General features: G+C 37.1%; 1 protein-coding gene across 1 annotated transcript; it reads left to right on the top strand.

Annotated features, from left to right (window-relative positions):
* The first annotated feature begins 1611 nt into the window (after window positions 1-1611).
* Window positions 1612-16780, top strand: ppp2r5ea (protein phosphatase 2, regulatory subunit B', epsilon). Its single transcript, XM_046835854.1, has 14 exons — window positions 1612-2188; window positions 8321-8481; window positions 9152-9348; window positions 9449-9550; window positions 9705-9797; window positions 9973-10103; window positions 10214-10273; window positions 10362-10470; window positions 11352-11405; window positions 11497-11547; window positions 11906-12025; window positions 12126-12253; window positions 15444-15545; window positions 15635-16780. Exons 2-14 carry the CDS (start codon window positions 8325-8327, stop codon window positions 15735-15737), a joined length of 1407 nt encoding a protein of 468 aa, XP_046691810.1. The 5' UTR covers window positions 1612-2188; window positions 8321-8324; the 3' UTR covers window positions 15738-16780.
* The last annotated feature ends 876 nt before the right edge of the window (window positions 16781-17656 follow it).

Genomic DNA, 17656 nt, shown 5'->3' with positions numbered 1-17656 from the left:
ACCTTATGGATAGACGACAGAACTATGTGCTTGTGCTGTTCTAAAGCCATAACTCATGTCTGGTGGTTAAGAGAGAATCCTTCAATGCCTGTTATATACACTGCTGTTAATTTCAACAAGAAATTATTTCCCAGAAAAATCTGAACAATGTGTAAGTCGCATACAAAGTCCGTAAATGGTCAATGTGATTTAGATTAATGCAGTTTTAGATGCTGAACTGAATATGTAAACTAGGCCACAATAAATATAGTATTGGAACATCCCAATATGCGTTGGTAGGTATGTGATGTGATCTGTGCCTTAAAATCAAATATGAATTAAAGCATACAAGATTTGCTTCATTAGTACTGATTAGGGTAAGCAATAAACTTTTAACACCTAATACATATTTGATCAAAGTACACAAAATGTACAATTATATGCTTATCACTAATTAATCAAATGTACATTTTTTTAAAAGACCAGTTGAAGAAAGCTGATGTAACAGTCAAAGACTATTTTCCACAAACATGGGATTGGGTATATTTGGGCAATTTTTCAGAACCTACATTAACATACTATGGTGGGTTTTTTTTGGATACTCTATAAAGAAACACTTAGTAATAAAATAGGTTTTATTCCTATTGGTTATCTGTGTGCTGTAACATTAAGACTTAGCTTTACTGAGGGACACATACATACATGTTCCAGCATGACAATACCACTTTGCAGAAATCACTATGAAGTCATGGGTTAGGTTGCTGTGGAAGAACTGGAATATGCTGCACAGAAAACTGGCCTCAAATCCACTGATTTTATATATATATATATATTTATATATATATTTTTTTCTTTTGTAGGTTTGGATAGTAAAAGAATAATAATAATAATAATAATAATAATAATAATAATAATAACGCCACCTTGTGGTGACTAGGAAGTTTTTTCTTTCTCCATTTTTTAAATTTTGTTCCAACCTACTAAATTGTAATGAATTAAACTTATTTTATGAGAATTTCCTTATCAGAATACAGTCTTTAGAAATAATTGATAAACAACCTGAGCTGCAAATAATATTATGGAATTTAATTTCATCATACAGTCGCATTTCTGCTCATTATCTATAAAATCATACTGATTAATAACTGTATTGTTTTTTCTAATATTATTTAGGAGACTAATTAATCGGTAAGTCATTGGAAATATTATTATTATTAATCAGTGTCATGATTTAAGTGAAAAGATCCCTGGTGTGTGTGTGTGAAACAAAGGTAATGTAAATCTGTGTTCAAGAATTTCGTGCTTTATATTCTTTTTAAAAAATAATAAACTAATAATAATAATATATTAAAAATAAAGGTTTTGGTTTTCTAACACATTGGACGGTGTTCATCTGAAACTGCTCGGATGTGACGTTCCACATTCCACAGCATCCGGGCATTTCTGCTCCGCTCTCTTACGCTCAGCCTAACTTGCTAACTGTCCTACGTCATCGACAGTTTACTTTTGTAGGCGTGTCTACTCCCGGCACAAGAGATTGGCAGTTATTTCGACCAATCATTAAACTGAACCTTTTGTCACTAACCAATCGTTATGCGCGTATTTGACTAAGAAATAGTAAAGTTTGTTGCCGTTGTGTCTGTTTTGAGGCAGAAAAAAAAGAAAAAAAGGAAAAAAAAAAAAAACTTCGGACGGTTGCTTGTTAGCGTTTGGTTTCAATAAACCGATAACTATTACAAGAAAAAAATTAATACTTAATAACGATAATAATTCTAAAAAGCATGTTAGAGTTCATGTTAGAAGAGTGGGAGATGTAGCCGGTCGGTTTATTCCGTTTACGTTAAGCCGCTCGGGGGGGAACCGCAGCCAGGCTGGGACAGTAGCGGAGGGATTAGCTTCTAGAAGCGGCTAGCCTGCTCGCTAGCTATGTCGAGGCGCGCTCGGGTCGACTGGTAGCTGGCTGCTCCGTCCTTGTTCAGCGTGAACGCTGGCTGCTCTGCGCGGTTTCTTTAATCGCAATACCTGCACGACGGTTATTGCGTTACGGCTGCCTGGATATTTTGTTACCGAGCTGGAGGTTGGATTTGAAAGCGTGCTAGTCCTGTGAAAAGGGGAAAACTAGCAGGCATTTTACAGCGGCGCTAGCTTACACCGCCCTGAACACGCTCCTGGTATCCAGCCAGCACGATTGGAAAGCTGACGGGTTGAGGTAAATATTGCATCGTTTAGAAGTCGGTGTTTGAGGTTTCAAAACTTTCGACAGTGTTTCGTTCAATCTCTCACACAAACTCTCAATCAGGTGTCATTCTGAAGAATGCAGCAGTAAACCAGAGGCTTTGCTCAGCTCGAGTAGTTTGCATTTGCATGTTATTCTTATAAACTCGTAAAGAAATCAATGATCTTGTTGCATGGGGTTTGCATTTACACGTCATTTATATGCTGCACAAAAAGAGGGTGTGTGTATATCTATGTGTGTGTGTGTGTGTGTGTGTATATATATATATATATATATATATATATATATATATATAGTGTTGATCATTAATGGATCTCAGATTTCACCCTGTGTACCCAAAAGGCTTCATGCACTGTAATTCAGCTCACACATTTTTTCCCTGTAAACTGCTTGAGTAAGTTATTCCTTATCTGATGTGGTGTACATGTCAAGTGCCTGGTGAGGGAGGTGACAAAGTCCTCCACTCACCCGATTTATTATACAGATTGTCAAAAGATGTTCTGAAGGGATTTGATTTGATCACAAGTAGCATAAAGAATGATTCGTGGATCTTGTGTCAGAGCTGCAAATAATAGTGGACTAAAGAAGAAAGTGCAGGCTGACAAAATATTATGGCTTTCACGAACCAAAAGTGATTATGTTGCCTGGTATATGAAGTTTATTTTATGCGTATGCTGAACTGTCTGCATGTCAACATCATTATATTTATTTTGAACACATGCCCTTAATTTGTTTGCAGTCGATATTCGGATGTTTGTTTTCTCACTTGAGCAAGAGTTTGTTTATGTTTTCATTGTGTCAACGATTTGCTTCACCTCTAAACCACTAAGCTCATTCATGCACTTTTAGCCAACTTGTTTCCCCATGTATTTATTTCACATTTATTTCGTATTGTCTTGAAAATACTATATTTATTTATTTTTCTAATGGAAATGCATCTAATAAATAGTTATCTTGTATTCGGGCTTTAGAATATTACATGTCAATAAAACCATATACCTGCAAAAATAGGTGGCACCAAATACAGGTTAATAGGTTCTCCTGGACTAAAGCAACCTGATAAACTATGGTGGTCTTCAGTACCGGGACTGCATGATGACCATTGACTTTCCAGAACGTAGCAGTTCTGCTAAGTGAACCACCATCTGAGGCAAGCGTATGATGCAAAGTTTCAAATCATAGTGATAAATGCAGCCGAGTCATCGAACAACTGTCAAGCAGCCAAAAAAAATACGACATGCCAGAATGTAATATCCGGAGATGGCAAGCCCAATACAGTCTTAAGAAATGTTTAAGTCTAAAGTCTTAGAAATGCTAATACCTGTAGTCAAAGAAAAGCTTACAGTGGTTCTAAAATCGGCCACATCGATGAAATTGACCGGCAAGTATGTCAGTACGTAAGTCTGCTCTGCGATTGGATACTCCTGGCATGGGTACGGACATGTTTTTTTTTCCACAATGAGATGGACAGCCTAGGCTAATTATTAAATCCAGATGACTGCAGATTATATATGGTATGCCATATGAAAAGTATTTTCAAATTAAAGCATTTTCTTTATGAAAGACAAAATTGGTCTTCAAAATTTTTTTCCCCAAAAGGTACACTTTGAAAGGGGGTTTCATTGTATAATTAGGGTCTTTTTGTATTCGGGACTATACGGTTAAAACCCATATACATTTAAAGTTTGATATCAGCAGATATGTGGTGATTGATTCTTTTGACCATCAGATAATCCATCAATGTGGTGTTTTTGTGATTATTTATAAAGTGCATTAATATAAAAATATTTTTTAGCTGGCTAGCACAAGGCTTAATCAAATAGGTAATACTGTAATGCACCTGCAGTCTTAATACAGTATTACTTGCATTTATCAGATTAGCATGAGAATGATCAGCTGTTTGTCAAAGCAGATGAACCCAAGGTTACTGCTTTTTTGCCCCCTGCATCATTTGTTAAATTCCAGCCAGACACATTTGAAAGAAAATCAGAAATATTTGCTGGCTGTTTCATAAGCCCTATTCGAACAAAAAATAATTTACATAGGGTCCTGGGGTAATTTCTGCTTTACAGGTCCCACTATGTGATTAGATTTTTTCTTGATTGGCCTTGAAATGTTTTTTCTCCATCCTGTTTGGAGATGGAGAAATGTTGCCTTTTTATTTTTATTTTCCAAGAATCATTGTAGTCCCATCCGGATATACATCATTATCCTTTGCCAGATTTTAAGCACTTTCTGAAACAAAAATGGACACTTCAGGAGTCACAACCATAAACCAGTGGTTTCCCAATTAAGCAGCACAGTCGAGATTCTACCACCCAGACCAAGTATATGTTCAAACTGCTAATCATCTCTACTTTTTAATTTCACGTTAGGTATTTAATCACATTAGGCATTTAAAGAAATGACCATGTGCGCCTATGCGAACATCCAGATTGTTTGCATAGATCCAGATATAGGAAATGCAACCCATTGCCAACTTGTTCCCCCTGTAGAAATGTTTTTGCTGTCAGGATGCAAGCGTTTTATCATTGGAGTGGATAGGGGAAAAAATGATCAGAGATATGCACCTGATCCAATCCAAAAAGACTTTTATTTAGACATTTTTAAGGCTTATTAGTCAGTTAAGAACAGTTTTAGCCATTTACTAACACAAAAGCCTAAACTATGGTATTTGGCCAAAAGCGTAGTGTAATATAAATATTTTCTGTATTATAGAGGAAGAGCTCTGTACCGTTTGTCTGTGCCCTATTTTCCATCCAATATTCCATCAAATACTTTTTGATTACTGTTTTTTGAATTTGACGATGATAAATCACCAAAAGGCTGTTAACACACATCTCATTTGCACAAACTTCTGCCTTGTATCTGGATTTTTCACATTGAAAGAGTCCTTTCTTTTTCTGGGTGAAGGCGAAATCATGTGTTCTTCAGCTGCAGTTGTTTCTGCAGGACAGTCTATTTGGCCATGTTGATGTGTTTTTAGTACAGCTTGCTTCTATCATGAACTCTGTTTGAAGAAAATGCAGTCAAGTATAGCAGGCAGTCACAGACTACTGAGATCAGGTGGAATTCTTATGCCTTGAGTAGATCTGAAAACCCAAGTCCTCTTTAATTTAAAAGCTTTGGTAAGTGGTCCATTTTTGTTGAGTTTGTACCAGTGGTGGCCTCCGAGTCTCAACTTTGGTTGACAGGATTAGTGCAGTATCTGCTACAGCAGGATCCTGGGTTTTTATAAAATGTTTCCCAATGTTTCTTAAATAATCAGTTTTATGTCTTTAAATAAAAAAATGATCAATAAAAATGAATTTCAAATGACTTAAAAAAAAAAAAATACAAAAAATGAACTGTGTTTTTATGTATTAGTTTGAAATGATCCCAAAAGAGCCCCACACTGATTTCTCTACATTCCTCCATTTTTCATTCTGCAGGATTTTCTGTGTCTACCTGTCCAGGGGTCTCATTTATAAACCTGGCATACGCACAGAACAAGGTTAAAAATGGGCGTATGCTACTTTCCATGCAAAGGTTGTAATTTATAGAAAAATAATAATTTGACTGGGAAAAAGTGCACACCTGTAAGTAAACTCTGAGCCCTTCGCATGCACAACCTTCACATGGAAATCTTTTTTTACAAATGAGACCCCAGAGTGGTCCAGAGTTCAGCGGGTGGTGCGTCAGTAATAATGGTCCGTGGGGAAACACAGTGCTCCGTGTGTAGTTAAATAGACTAAACGAAGCATTGAGGCAAACATGTTGCATTTTTGTATTCTAATTAATTGAGTGACTCAAAGAATCGTTTCAGCCCTTCATGCAAGTAATTATTTTATTGTGCTTTTATGCGACAAATAATGCAACTTGATAAAAAGACAGTTTCATGTTAATGGAGGCCAAAAACACAAATTATGTGTAGTGACTGCACATCTAGCTGTTCTGTTACTGCTGCCACTGCTGTTTCCCAGTGGAAATCTTTAAGTCCTGTTCCAAAATATAAAGCTAAATAAGGACCGGTTTTTGCTGATTTACATTTTGTTGCCTGTTTCTGTGGATTGACATAGTCTATTCTATCAGTCTTTATTTTAGAATTTGTTTTATGTTATATAAAGTTGGTTATACCATCATCTGCCTGCAAACTTGATTCTGATTGAATGGAAGGTGTGTGTTTAAACCATTGAATATGCAGGCAGTCCATTTAACCACCACTCTGTATTAATATGCTGCCTTCTTAAAAACTGTAACTATAGTAACATACCAGCATAGTCACATACAGAATGAGGCTTCTGTCCTTTTTGCGTGTCATTTAATTTGCATGGAAAATATGGTGATTTGGTAAATGGGCAGAGGCTGAAGATGGAATTGACAAGCTGAAACAGATGATAAAATGGAAAATATAACAAAAAGGGCACAATCAGTTGACTCCATCAGAGAAGTCGGTGACATTGGTGCATGTAATTCTCTCTCTCTCTCTCTCTCTCTCTCTCTCTCTCTCTCTAGATCTCACACACACACACATTTATGAATAAAACTGGCAGAATTCTAGATCCAACTAATGAAAATGAACTGTCCTATTTAACTGTTTAGTCAGTTTTGTACTGAAAACATCAAAGGCATCTGTGAGTGCTGGCAAATGGTCATGGTAGTAGCATTATAATCCACAGCTACACGTTCAATAATTTTAACATACTCCTTAGAAGCAACCAACTCCAGTTCTTCATCATTCAGGTCATATCATCACGATGTAACAATGGATTGTAATTTACTATTAGTACTGTACACTAAGATTCAGCATTTTGGTTATTACAGGTAATGTAGCTTCTTAGATGTGTTGGTGAGGTACCCACATTTATTTGGGTTTTATTTAAAACATTTGGTGCAAATCTCTTTTCCAGTCTTTTGAACCCTTTTATATGATGGATATCAATACAAGACCTTTTTGGGCTCTTCTGTGCTTTCCTGCTTCCATAATCAGAACCCCAGACCTGTATTATTAATCTTAGAATAGCGCCCTTTAGTCTGGTAGTAATCCACTCATCTTCCACTTCATATTAAATAATGCAGTGTGTCTTGTATAAATTCTGTCTTGAAAACCACTCTATAGGTTTTACCAAATGACCATATATCTTTTTCATCCTTTCTGCGGGTGTCTCAATATGTGGAAGTTGGTACAGATTTACAGAGACTGTGTTTCTGCAACAAAGTCCATTTTTATGGCTGCTTTCATCTCTCTATCATTCTTTCTTATTTTGTCATAGTTTTAGAGACAGAATGTAATATAACATACTCAAGCTAACAGACCTGAATTTAATGCATAATGCCTTAGAAACCATACTTCCATTATTAACATCTCTTGTGTGTCTGTTTGCCAAACACAGTGTAGGAATTTATGTAATGAAATGTGCATCATGACGATGACCGTTTATAAGATCTGTTAAGGTCAGTAAAGTGTAGACATGTGCAGCACAGGCAGACTGCTAACCTTGGTTATGAACATTTTCAGTTTGGTTGAGGGTCAGTTCTCCTATTAAAAGCATGTCCTTGGCACACAGCTTTATTCAGTAATGATGTGTGTGTGAAGCATATGGCAGTGAGGAAAACTTCCTGTCAGGTTAGACCTCTTTATTCCCCATCGGGCCTGTGAGGATGTGTTATGTAAGTGTTGACAGTCAGAGGGAAGACCTACATGCTGCTAGCACATCCATCCTTCATCTGGCTAGCTTTACTCGCTGCCTGGCTTTTAACCTGCCAACGGTGTTATATTTCATTGACCAGTGTATGGTATTCATGTGGGCATTGTATTGTATGCTCTATTGAACAATGAGACAACAGTGCTCGGTTTTACCCTAGGGCCAGTTCTTTTGCTTGGGTGAGGCAACCCTGAAAAACAGCAGCTAAAATACAGCCAACCATAAACATACAGTAGTAACAACATACATTGCAACCAATTGTGAAAGAAATGCAGAGGGAATGTGAGAGATGTTATTACTTATTAATCCAGTGTGTATTCTTTATTTTCCTGACATTTTTGGTTCTGTATGTGCGGTGGTCTTACTTTTGTGATATGGTTTGATAGTAATATATGTATGTTACTTTTCTTCTTTTTTTCAGTGCTATGTCTTCAGCAGCCACCACACCCCCATCCGTAGACAAGGTGGACGGCTTCTCCAGGAAGTCAGTCCGGAAAGCTAAGCAGAAGCGATCCCAGAGTTCGTCTCAGTTCAAGTCTCAGGACAAACCCATCGAACTAGTGCAGCTGCCGCTACTGAAAGGTATCAAACCCACCACGGTCAGGTATTCATTGAGCTCAATACTGCATGAGAGTTATTTAGAGAGTTTGTGTGGCTAAAAGTATGTGGACCCTTGCCCATCCCACCCTTATGTGGACCTTCTTAACTGTTCCAAACACTGTTGTATATGTGGGAGCTTTACAATAACTAAGAAGCCCAAGCCTGTTCCCACATGACTATTCCCTTGTACAAGGTGAGGTCTTTTTAAGGCATCATTTTCCAATGTTATCAGTGCCCTACCCACCACCATGCTCCAGAATGTAATGGATTTCTATTCCTTCCTTGAACTGTGAAACTATTATAGCTACAAAAGTGGTGGGGGGAAGAGACCATATTAATGCCAGTGTGGTAAGTAAGTGTCTATGCATTTGGCCATAGTTTATTTTAGATGCCTGTTGTTCTGGGGCACAATGTTTTTTCTGTTTAGAGTTCAGGGTTTTTTTTTTTAAAAAGACAAGAACAACAGATAAATGAAAACTCTGAAACAGGATAAGTGTCTTTTAGTGGTTGAGGCGTGGGTTTCATTTCTAACACATCAAGGAGAAAAAGGTGCTGATTTTGTAAAATCCTCGCATGTGCACGCACAGAGACACACAGCACACAGTTTTGTTGTTTTCCTCCTCTTTTAATCTCACACTCTCTCTCCCTCCAGATGTGTCTGCCCAAGAGCAGCCAGAGTTGTTTCTAAAGAAGCTGCAGCAGTGTTGCACTCTGTTTGACTTCATAGACACACTGTCTGACCTCAAGATGAAGGAGTACAAGCGCTCTACCTTGAACGAGCTGGTGGATTATGTCACACTAAGCCGTGGTTACCTCACAGAACAGACCTATCCAGAGGTTGTCAAAATGGTTGGTGCTCCAGTCATGATCAGTTGTCGTTGTCTTCACTTGACATTCATAAGCAACAGGGCTGTTAAGATGTTTCACCGTGTGTTTGTTTATCTGGTAGGTGTCCTGTAACATATTCCGGACACTTCCTCCTAGTGACAGTAATGAGTTTGACCCAGAGGAGGATGAACCTACGCTGGAAGCCTCATGGCCCCACTTGCAGGTGGAATCAAGAGCAACTTTGCAAAATTTAAATCTCTGCACCCACAAATCGTATCGTACTGCTCCCATACATCCTGTGTTGTTTGTAGAATTATGATATCCAAATGTTTATCCTTGGCAGAAAAATGTGACCCAATCCTTGTCTGTTTCTCCAGCTTGTCTACGAGTTCTTCATTCGCTTTTTGGAGAGTCAGGAATTTCAGCCTAGCATTGCCAAAAAATACATTGACCAGAAATTTGTACTACAGGTGTGTGTTTTGTAAATGGATGTGTATTGTACACTTTGCTTAGCTGTTTCTTTTTGTGTGGTCACTGTTACCAAGCATGTATTGCCAGTTCAATATGTGTGTTTCTGGGTGCTGCTAAATAAACCTGCCTGTTGACCAAGTGCCTCTGTCTCCCCTCTGCTTTGTTTGTTCTCAGCTTTTGGAGCTGTTTGACAGTGAGGACCCTCGTGAGAGGGACTGCCTGAAGACTGTCCTGCACAGAATTTATGGCAAGTTCCTCGGTCTTAGGGCTTTCATCCGCAAACAGATCAACAACATTTTTCTAGGGTAAGAAAAGAGAAATCATTGTACTTTATTTAGTAACCAGTCCGATCATATGATGTGGAATATTTCAAGACTGACCTCTTGTGCTCTGTTTTTCATTGCCTTTTCTCCAGGTTTGTGTATGAAACCGAGCACTTCAATGGAGTGGCTGAGCTGTTGGAGATCTTGGGAAGGTGTGTGCCTTTGTAGTCTTTTATAGTAGTGTAGAATGTACACATTCATTCCATGATGAGATTCATGCTATTTTTCTTTCCCTTCTAGTATCATCAATGGTTTTGCACTTCCTCTGAAAGCTGAACATAAGCAGTTCCTAGTAAAAGTTTTATTGCCTCTACACTCAGCGAAAAGTCTGTCCCTCTTCCATGCACAGGTATTCTGGCTTTTGTGCCTGCTTTGCCTGTTTAACTATGGGTTGTTTTGTTTCTTTTGTCTGTGTCATCTTGATCCATGCTGGTGACTAGGATTGCAGAAACTTTCCATGGGAATTAACGGAAATTAATGTGAATAAACTGGGAATTTACAAAATTGCAGGTTTTCCTATAACATTGTGCCTCCTTCCATACCATAATACAGATATTTTCTTGAATCTAGCACACACAATTTTGTGAAAACATGTCATGTAAATTACATAAATATTGCATACATTTACGTTTAAATCTTTCTTGTGCCGTGTCTAAGCTATTGTGCAACAAATTATACTAACAGTTTAATTAGTCAGAAATGTTTTTTTATTTTTTTTTTCTGTAGTAGTTTGCATGCATGTCAGCTTGACCTAATAAAATGTTTATATTTGTTTGTATACGATAGTTTGTATACATTTCTAATGAATTCTCATAAATTCCATATAAGTTGGAACCAAATTTGGAATTTTCTAAAATTCCCTAGTTGAAGTTCCCATGCAAAGTTTCCAGAAATGTACTGGAAATGTGCCTCCCCTTTGCACCACTTCTCGTGACCGCTTACTCTTAATTTCACACTGTAAAAAGCAAAGGCCATTTAAAACACGAGATGGATGGATTTCTTTCGCCAAGTTTTGGTGTTTGTGTGATTAAAGAAATTGGTCAGTATCTGAGCAGATTTCTTTAAAAGGGGTGAAATTGAGGACACCCTACAGTAAGTAAGTGAGTGCTCTATAGATTGCCTTGAGGGAGAGCAGTGAGTGGAGTGAGGGGGACTGTATGAATTCTTCACTGCTGCTGTTGTCAAGCCAGCACACACACACACACTTCTCCACATTTGTGTCTCTTGCAGCTGGCCTACTGTATTGTGCAATTCCTAGAGAAAGATCCCACGCTAACAGAACCTGTAAGTGACATCCTGCTCACAGCTCTACTGTTTCTGTTTGATAGTTTTTTTTGTCCCCCTCTGTGTCTCATTATATTTTTGAACTTTTCAGGTGATAAGGGGCTTGTTAAAGTTTTGGCCAAAAACCTGCAGTCAGAAAGAGGTAAATGACAATTTGTAGCTTAAATTGCGAATATAAATATGCTTGAGCATTTCACAGGAGTTTATTGGGTTCTCTTATGTAACACTATCAGTGTGTGATTCTTGTTTCTTTGTTGGCTAAGCTAACTGCCAAGTTGTTCACTGAGCTCATGGCTAAAATCAAAACATCAGAGAGGGCCAGTGTGCTGCTCCTGTGTCTCCTGCTATGACCCAGTCTTTCGTCTTTGCTCTTGTTGTGCAGAAAAAAAAAAAAAAAAAAAAGTGTAACAACAAGTTTGCGCGTGGCGATAAGCTGTTGTTTGCCCCGTGACAGCAGATGCCTGCTCTGTTTTATTATTCTCTTGCTGGCATGTTCTTAGGTTATGTTCCTTGGTGAGTTGGAGGAGATCCTAGATGTGATTGAGCCCACACAGTTTGTCAAGGTCCAGGAGCCTCTGTTCAAGCAGATCTCCAGATGTGTATCCAGTCCTCACTTTCAGGTCATCCCCATACTCACACTTACAAATTTACTATATACATTTCAGCCACATCTTTTTAACAGCAATTACACGGTATTAACACTTTAAATCTGCTTGGCAGGTGGCGGAGCGAGCCCTGTATTACTGGAACAATGAATATATCATGAGTCTGATAGAGGAGAACTCCAGTGTTATCCTGCCCATCATGTTTGCCAGTCTTTACAGGATCTCCAAAGAGCACTGGAACCCGTAAGTTTACTCAGAATCGGGCATCATTGATGGCTGGATTTCCAGGAGATCTTTATGGCATTTCTGATACATCATCTCCTCATGAAGCAAAATGTTTTTTTACACTAACTCCCTTTTTTTAGTGTGACTTTATTTTGTAATGTCCCTTACATGTCTCATAAATTCAAATTTACATTTGTATTTACCAAATACACATTCATACAGAGTACGACATGTAGTTAAATGCTTCTTATGACTGTCCAACATGTAAACTAGAAATAGAATTTAAAAAAGTAAAGTATATTAAAAGTATAACTAAAGTGATAAAATGATAAAAAGTAAATAAAATAATTAAAAAAATAGGTTAAAAAATAAATTATTAGGGCTGCAACTAACATTTCTTTTAATAAATCAATTAATCAGATGATTTTTTTTTTTTTAAATTGGAGGGCTCCAGACAAAAAAAATCAGTTAAGGAGCCAGTGGCTCTTATGAGAAAAACAACAGGCGCCACACAAGAATCAACTTTAAAAAATGTAAAACACTTACTTCTTGTTGTGTATTCATCTGCCATCTTTTTACAGCATGGCCCGGGAACTGAAGCGATCATATAGGCGGTGTTAAATTGTATTTTTATCTCTTTCCATTCTTTCCTCTGTCCCAATTAGAGCGGAAGTCGCAAAACAGTTTCTGCGTCTGGTGATCATACATCAGCCATGAAAACTCTTAGATCCAAGAGGTTTTTCAAAAGTCTTTTGGCACTTTTATTTCTGTGTTCACTGACAGAAAGATGGTTCTCAGTGTGTCTGTTGTTCTTCCTTTCTCCAGCGCTGGCACAACTGCAGCCTGCTTTTTTACTACAGGTGTGTGATCAGAGGAAGAGTTAAACAGAGATGTAGAGTGTTTGGAAAAAGTCGGATATTTTCAGTTTAGTTTAGTTTGATGGGGAAAGGCGAGTGTTGCTTTACTGTCCGGTTATTTTGCCGCTTTAACTCAAGCCTGCATCTTAGTTTATTACGTCAACAAATTATGTGAGAGGCCATTCTTCACAGAACACCCACATATAAAGTCATAACATGCAGATTATTCTGTCATAACCTGCAAAATTATATGGTCACAGGTGGCGATCTAGACAGAAATATTACTCGTAATTAATTATTTTTTTGGTCGCAAATGCGACAATTGTATTCGCAGTCTGGAGCCCTGAATCGTATTATTATTATTTTTAAGCTGTTTTGCTTATTATAACTATATAGAACTGTAATTCAAGGAGTTTATGCATAAAAGTGTACTTAAACTTATACTCAATATGTGGCTTTTGCATTTTTTTTTTTTAATTTTGACATTTTAAAGCTTATAGTGGCTGTTTTTTGGAGTGCATGTGGGATTTCTTCTTTTTAACAAATTCACATGTGCTTTTTTGTTTGTTTGTTTTACAGAAAGAAAAGTATTTGAGTATGACAACCATGCTTGGAAAAAATACACAGACATTTTGTTGAGCTATGAAGATATAAGCTTCTAGAAGAATAGTTTAAAAAAATTTGTATAATAATTAAATCATTTGCATAAATGAAATATACACACATTGAAAACAAGCATTTGAAGGTTGTAAAGCGCAGTAAATCATTTCTGAAAACAGATAAGTTATGCACAAGCTAACAGGCATGATTTAAAAAGAGGAAAAATTTATTACTAAAAACGTGCAACCTGATGCGTGCGAGTCATGATGGAACAGATCCAGTGCTTTATTATCGATTAGTTGTTGAAGCCCTTATACCTGTACATATCTATACATACACAAATATATGGCTCATTGATACACGTGGGGAGTGAAGGCTGGTCCGTGTGGTCCGAACCAACAGACGAGCTCCTGTAGCTCAAATTTCTGAAGAAGGTAATGATGTTGATGCTCGATGGGTCAGAACTGTTTTGGCAGCAAATGGGGACCAACACAAAATTAGGCAGGTGGTCATTACGTTATGCCTGATCGCTGTATATAAAACTATAATCTTAATCAATGACCTGTTAATTGTCTAATTGCCCATGTTATCATTATTGTAAAAAATATGTATGGTGTATGTTTTCACTCCGATTCAAATAATCGGATAAAATGTACTTTTTGTTTTGCTTTTTTTAAATTTTTTTTTAATTAAGGAGCAACACTAAATATACAAGAGAAAATAAGAAAGGTCTCTTAAAAGTAACTTTTCCTTTTAGTGCATTTAAGTGCCATATTCCATCAAAATGCAAATAGAAATATATAAATAAATGTCGTTTTCTTTGTCTGAATCTGTGGAAGCCCGTTTCCACTACATTAAAAAAAAAAGTTTGCCTAATTCAGATTTTTTTTAGCTCCCAACTGTGACATTTCATGTAAACATCCACCATGTTGTGAAAGTTTGAAGCTGTTGGTGTATGAACGAGGCTCCTCTGCCTCATCTTGTTCCGTCTCCTCCAGAGCTGATTGTTAGATGAATTAGATGATTGTTAGTTCTCTCCAAGGACCGGAGGCTCAGTTTGATACCATGCGATTATATTGATTGAAAATGAAACGGGTTACAGTGTGTAAATATTTCTGCCCCTACAGACCAGATGACTGTCTGATTGGCAAAAAAAAAAACCTTGTAATTTGAGAATAACGAGAAATAAATTTGAAATTGCAAAATTGTGAGAAAAGTCGGAATTAGGCAAAAAAAAAAAATTCAATGTGGCCCCTCGCAGTTTTCTCTCCGTTCCTCCATTTGTTTCATTCTGCAGCATGTGTTTACCTGTCCAGAGCTCTCCAAAGGTTTAGAGAGTGGTGCGTCAGTAATAATGGTCCGCTGTGAAACACACTGCTACGTGTGTAGTTAAATGGACTAAACGAAGCATAAATAATAATAATATTTTGAACAAATTTATTTAATTTCTTTTTACATATTCGAATTTCTCAAGTTACTCGAGGAATCGTTTCAGCACTATAATTAATAGCTGCTGCAGCATCTAAGTGCATGCTGCTCATGCTCAGCTGAGGTTGCCATTAGTTTACTTTATAAAATCAAATAGTTTATTCGCTCTGGTTGCACTTGTGGATTGTGTGTTGTTTCTTATGTCCACGGTGAATTTTAATTGCAAAAATCCCAGTGCTATTTGTGTTCATTCAATGCAGTGTTCGCGAACATGTTTATAAAATCAAACTCTCTTTTTTACTTTCTTTTTTTGTGATCACCAGAGCGATATCTGCTTTAATCTACAACGTGCTGAAAGCATTCATGGAGATGAACAGCGCGCTGTTCGATGAACTTGCTGCAACTTACAAATCAGAACGCCAGCGGTACGATTCTTAGCTTTTTGGTCTACACTGGAACTAATTGTGAAAGTCACCTGCAGTCTACAAGTCTCTGGGTTTTCTTTTGGTTTCAGGGAAAAGAAAAAGGATAAGGACCGGGAGGACTTGTGGCGGAAGCTGGAAGAGCTGGAACTGAGACGAGGAATTCAGAACAGCGACGGCATCATTCCCACCTAAACCATTGGACGTCGCTCCATACTTCCATCAAGCTAAAACCAACGTTCTGCCACAGGGACGCCACATCTCCATGTTTCTTGTGCTGCGTACTTTACTGTACACTCCTGCATTTGTTTGTTTTTCCCCCACCAGCACTGTAAAAAAAAAAAAAAAAAAACCCTTCTCTACTCTGTTTCCTTTGACAATTTTATGTAAAATTCGAAAAGGACAAGGTGTGCTCACACTGGGGGAGAATATACACTTCTTGCCATTACAAAACAAAAAAAAACATTCACTGTTAAGGGATGCATTTTGAAAAGCCTTCACCTGAGAACATGAGTCTATATTCTTTTATATATATTTCTGTATAGTGTGTGGTCCCAAAGACTCTCCATAATGGAGTCCTGTTATTTCATGCACTCTTGAGGCCTTCATTCAGTCTTGAATTTATTTGTCCCATGTCCTTTTTTGGGGGGGAAATGTTTGACTAGAAACTTAACACCCAGTACATAAATGTCACTGCAAAATGGATCAACACGATCAACATTTATTCCATTCATGTTGTATAGACAGATGTTGGTCCAGTTCTGGTACCATCCGTGAGTGAGCCACAGCGAGCTCTTATCTCACTCAAGTGTTTCGCTGTGAATTGCTTATGAAGAATTCAAGATAGGCCTTTAAAAGAAAAATAAATTGACCCCATCGAAGACGTTATTCCTCGAAAAGCAGTGTTCAAAACTTCATTCAGTGTACTGGAAAAGTTGATTTGTTTTAACATTGGCAACTCGGACGTCTCCTGCTCATGTCTTTGGACTTTAACGTGGAAGCTCGTAAACCCGTTTGGATTAAGCTAGAATATTTTTTAAGGAGTGTTTGGAATGAAAGCCTGCATATGTGGCATATTTCTGAATGCTGAACCAGTCTTATTCCTCAATGCCACCCACTATAGTGGCTTAAGACTCAAGCACTTGGAGTTAGAGGTTTGATGTGCTAACAGGATTCAAAATCCTTGTTTTTATTTTATTCTGTTTTATTTCAAATTAAAATCATGGGTGTGGATTTTACATGTGAGGAAGATGTATTTTTTATTGCTCTGTCTTTGGGCCTCTGTCCCTTTCATCAATCTTGTGTGATTTATTATTATTATTATTTTGGATGGCCCCGTTATGTTTATGTTGAAATTTAAAAGAAAGGGTTTGATGAACAGAATAAATCTTAATTATTTAAAAAAAAAAAATAATAATACAGAGACATTAAATAAAACTGTTTTTGTGATAAAAATAAAGTTTATTTATTTTTATTTTTAATAGGTGCTAAGTTAAAGTGCTGTTTTTAGATTTCAAGTTTTCTCGATCGTCAGTATAAAAGTTGATGTAACTGACGATTGCGTTAGCATCAGTTATGCTTTGAACGATATGATGATAAAACTGATTTGATTTGCTTTGCAGGTTTCCTGTGGAACCTGACCTCTGAAATACTGTTTTTCAGTTTTGACTTTTTTTTCGGCACCAGTAGAGGGCAGTGAACACACAGAATTGAAAAAATATAACTCTAAAATAGATTACTACAAATATGTATGTAAAGAAAAAGATATTTAAATATCACAGACATATTAAATGGTTTAAAAGTTATATTTGACAAGCACTACATTATATAGGCAAAAATATTTGGACATCTGAATTGTCCAATCATTTGTAGTTATTCCAATCTGTTACCACGAAGTTTGAGTCACATCGTTGTATGGAATGACTTTGGATGCGATTGCATTCAATTTTCCCTTCACTTGAACTAGAAGACGCAAACCTGTTCCAACATTTGGTTTATCTCACTCAAGTGTTTCGCTGTGAATTGCTTATGAAGAATTCAAGATAGGCCTTTAAAAGAAAAATAAATTGACCCCATCGAAGACGTTATTCCTCGAAAAGTTTTGACTTTTTTTT

This window comes from Silurus meridionalis, chromosome 23 (assembly GCF_014805685.1).
Source record: "Silurus meridionalis isolate SWU-2019-XX chromosome 23, ASM1480568v1, whole genome shotgun sequence".
Lineage (NCBI taxonomy): Eukaryota > Metazoa > Chordata > Actinopteri > Siluriformes > Siluridae > Silurus > Silurus meridionalis.
The sequence above is the reverse complement of the archived record's forward strand: the minus strand, read 5'-3'. Positions and strand labels throughout refer to the sequence as shown.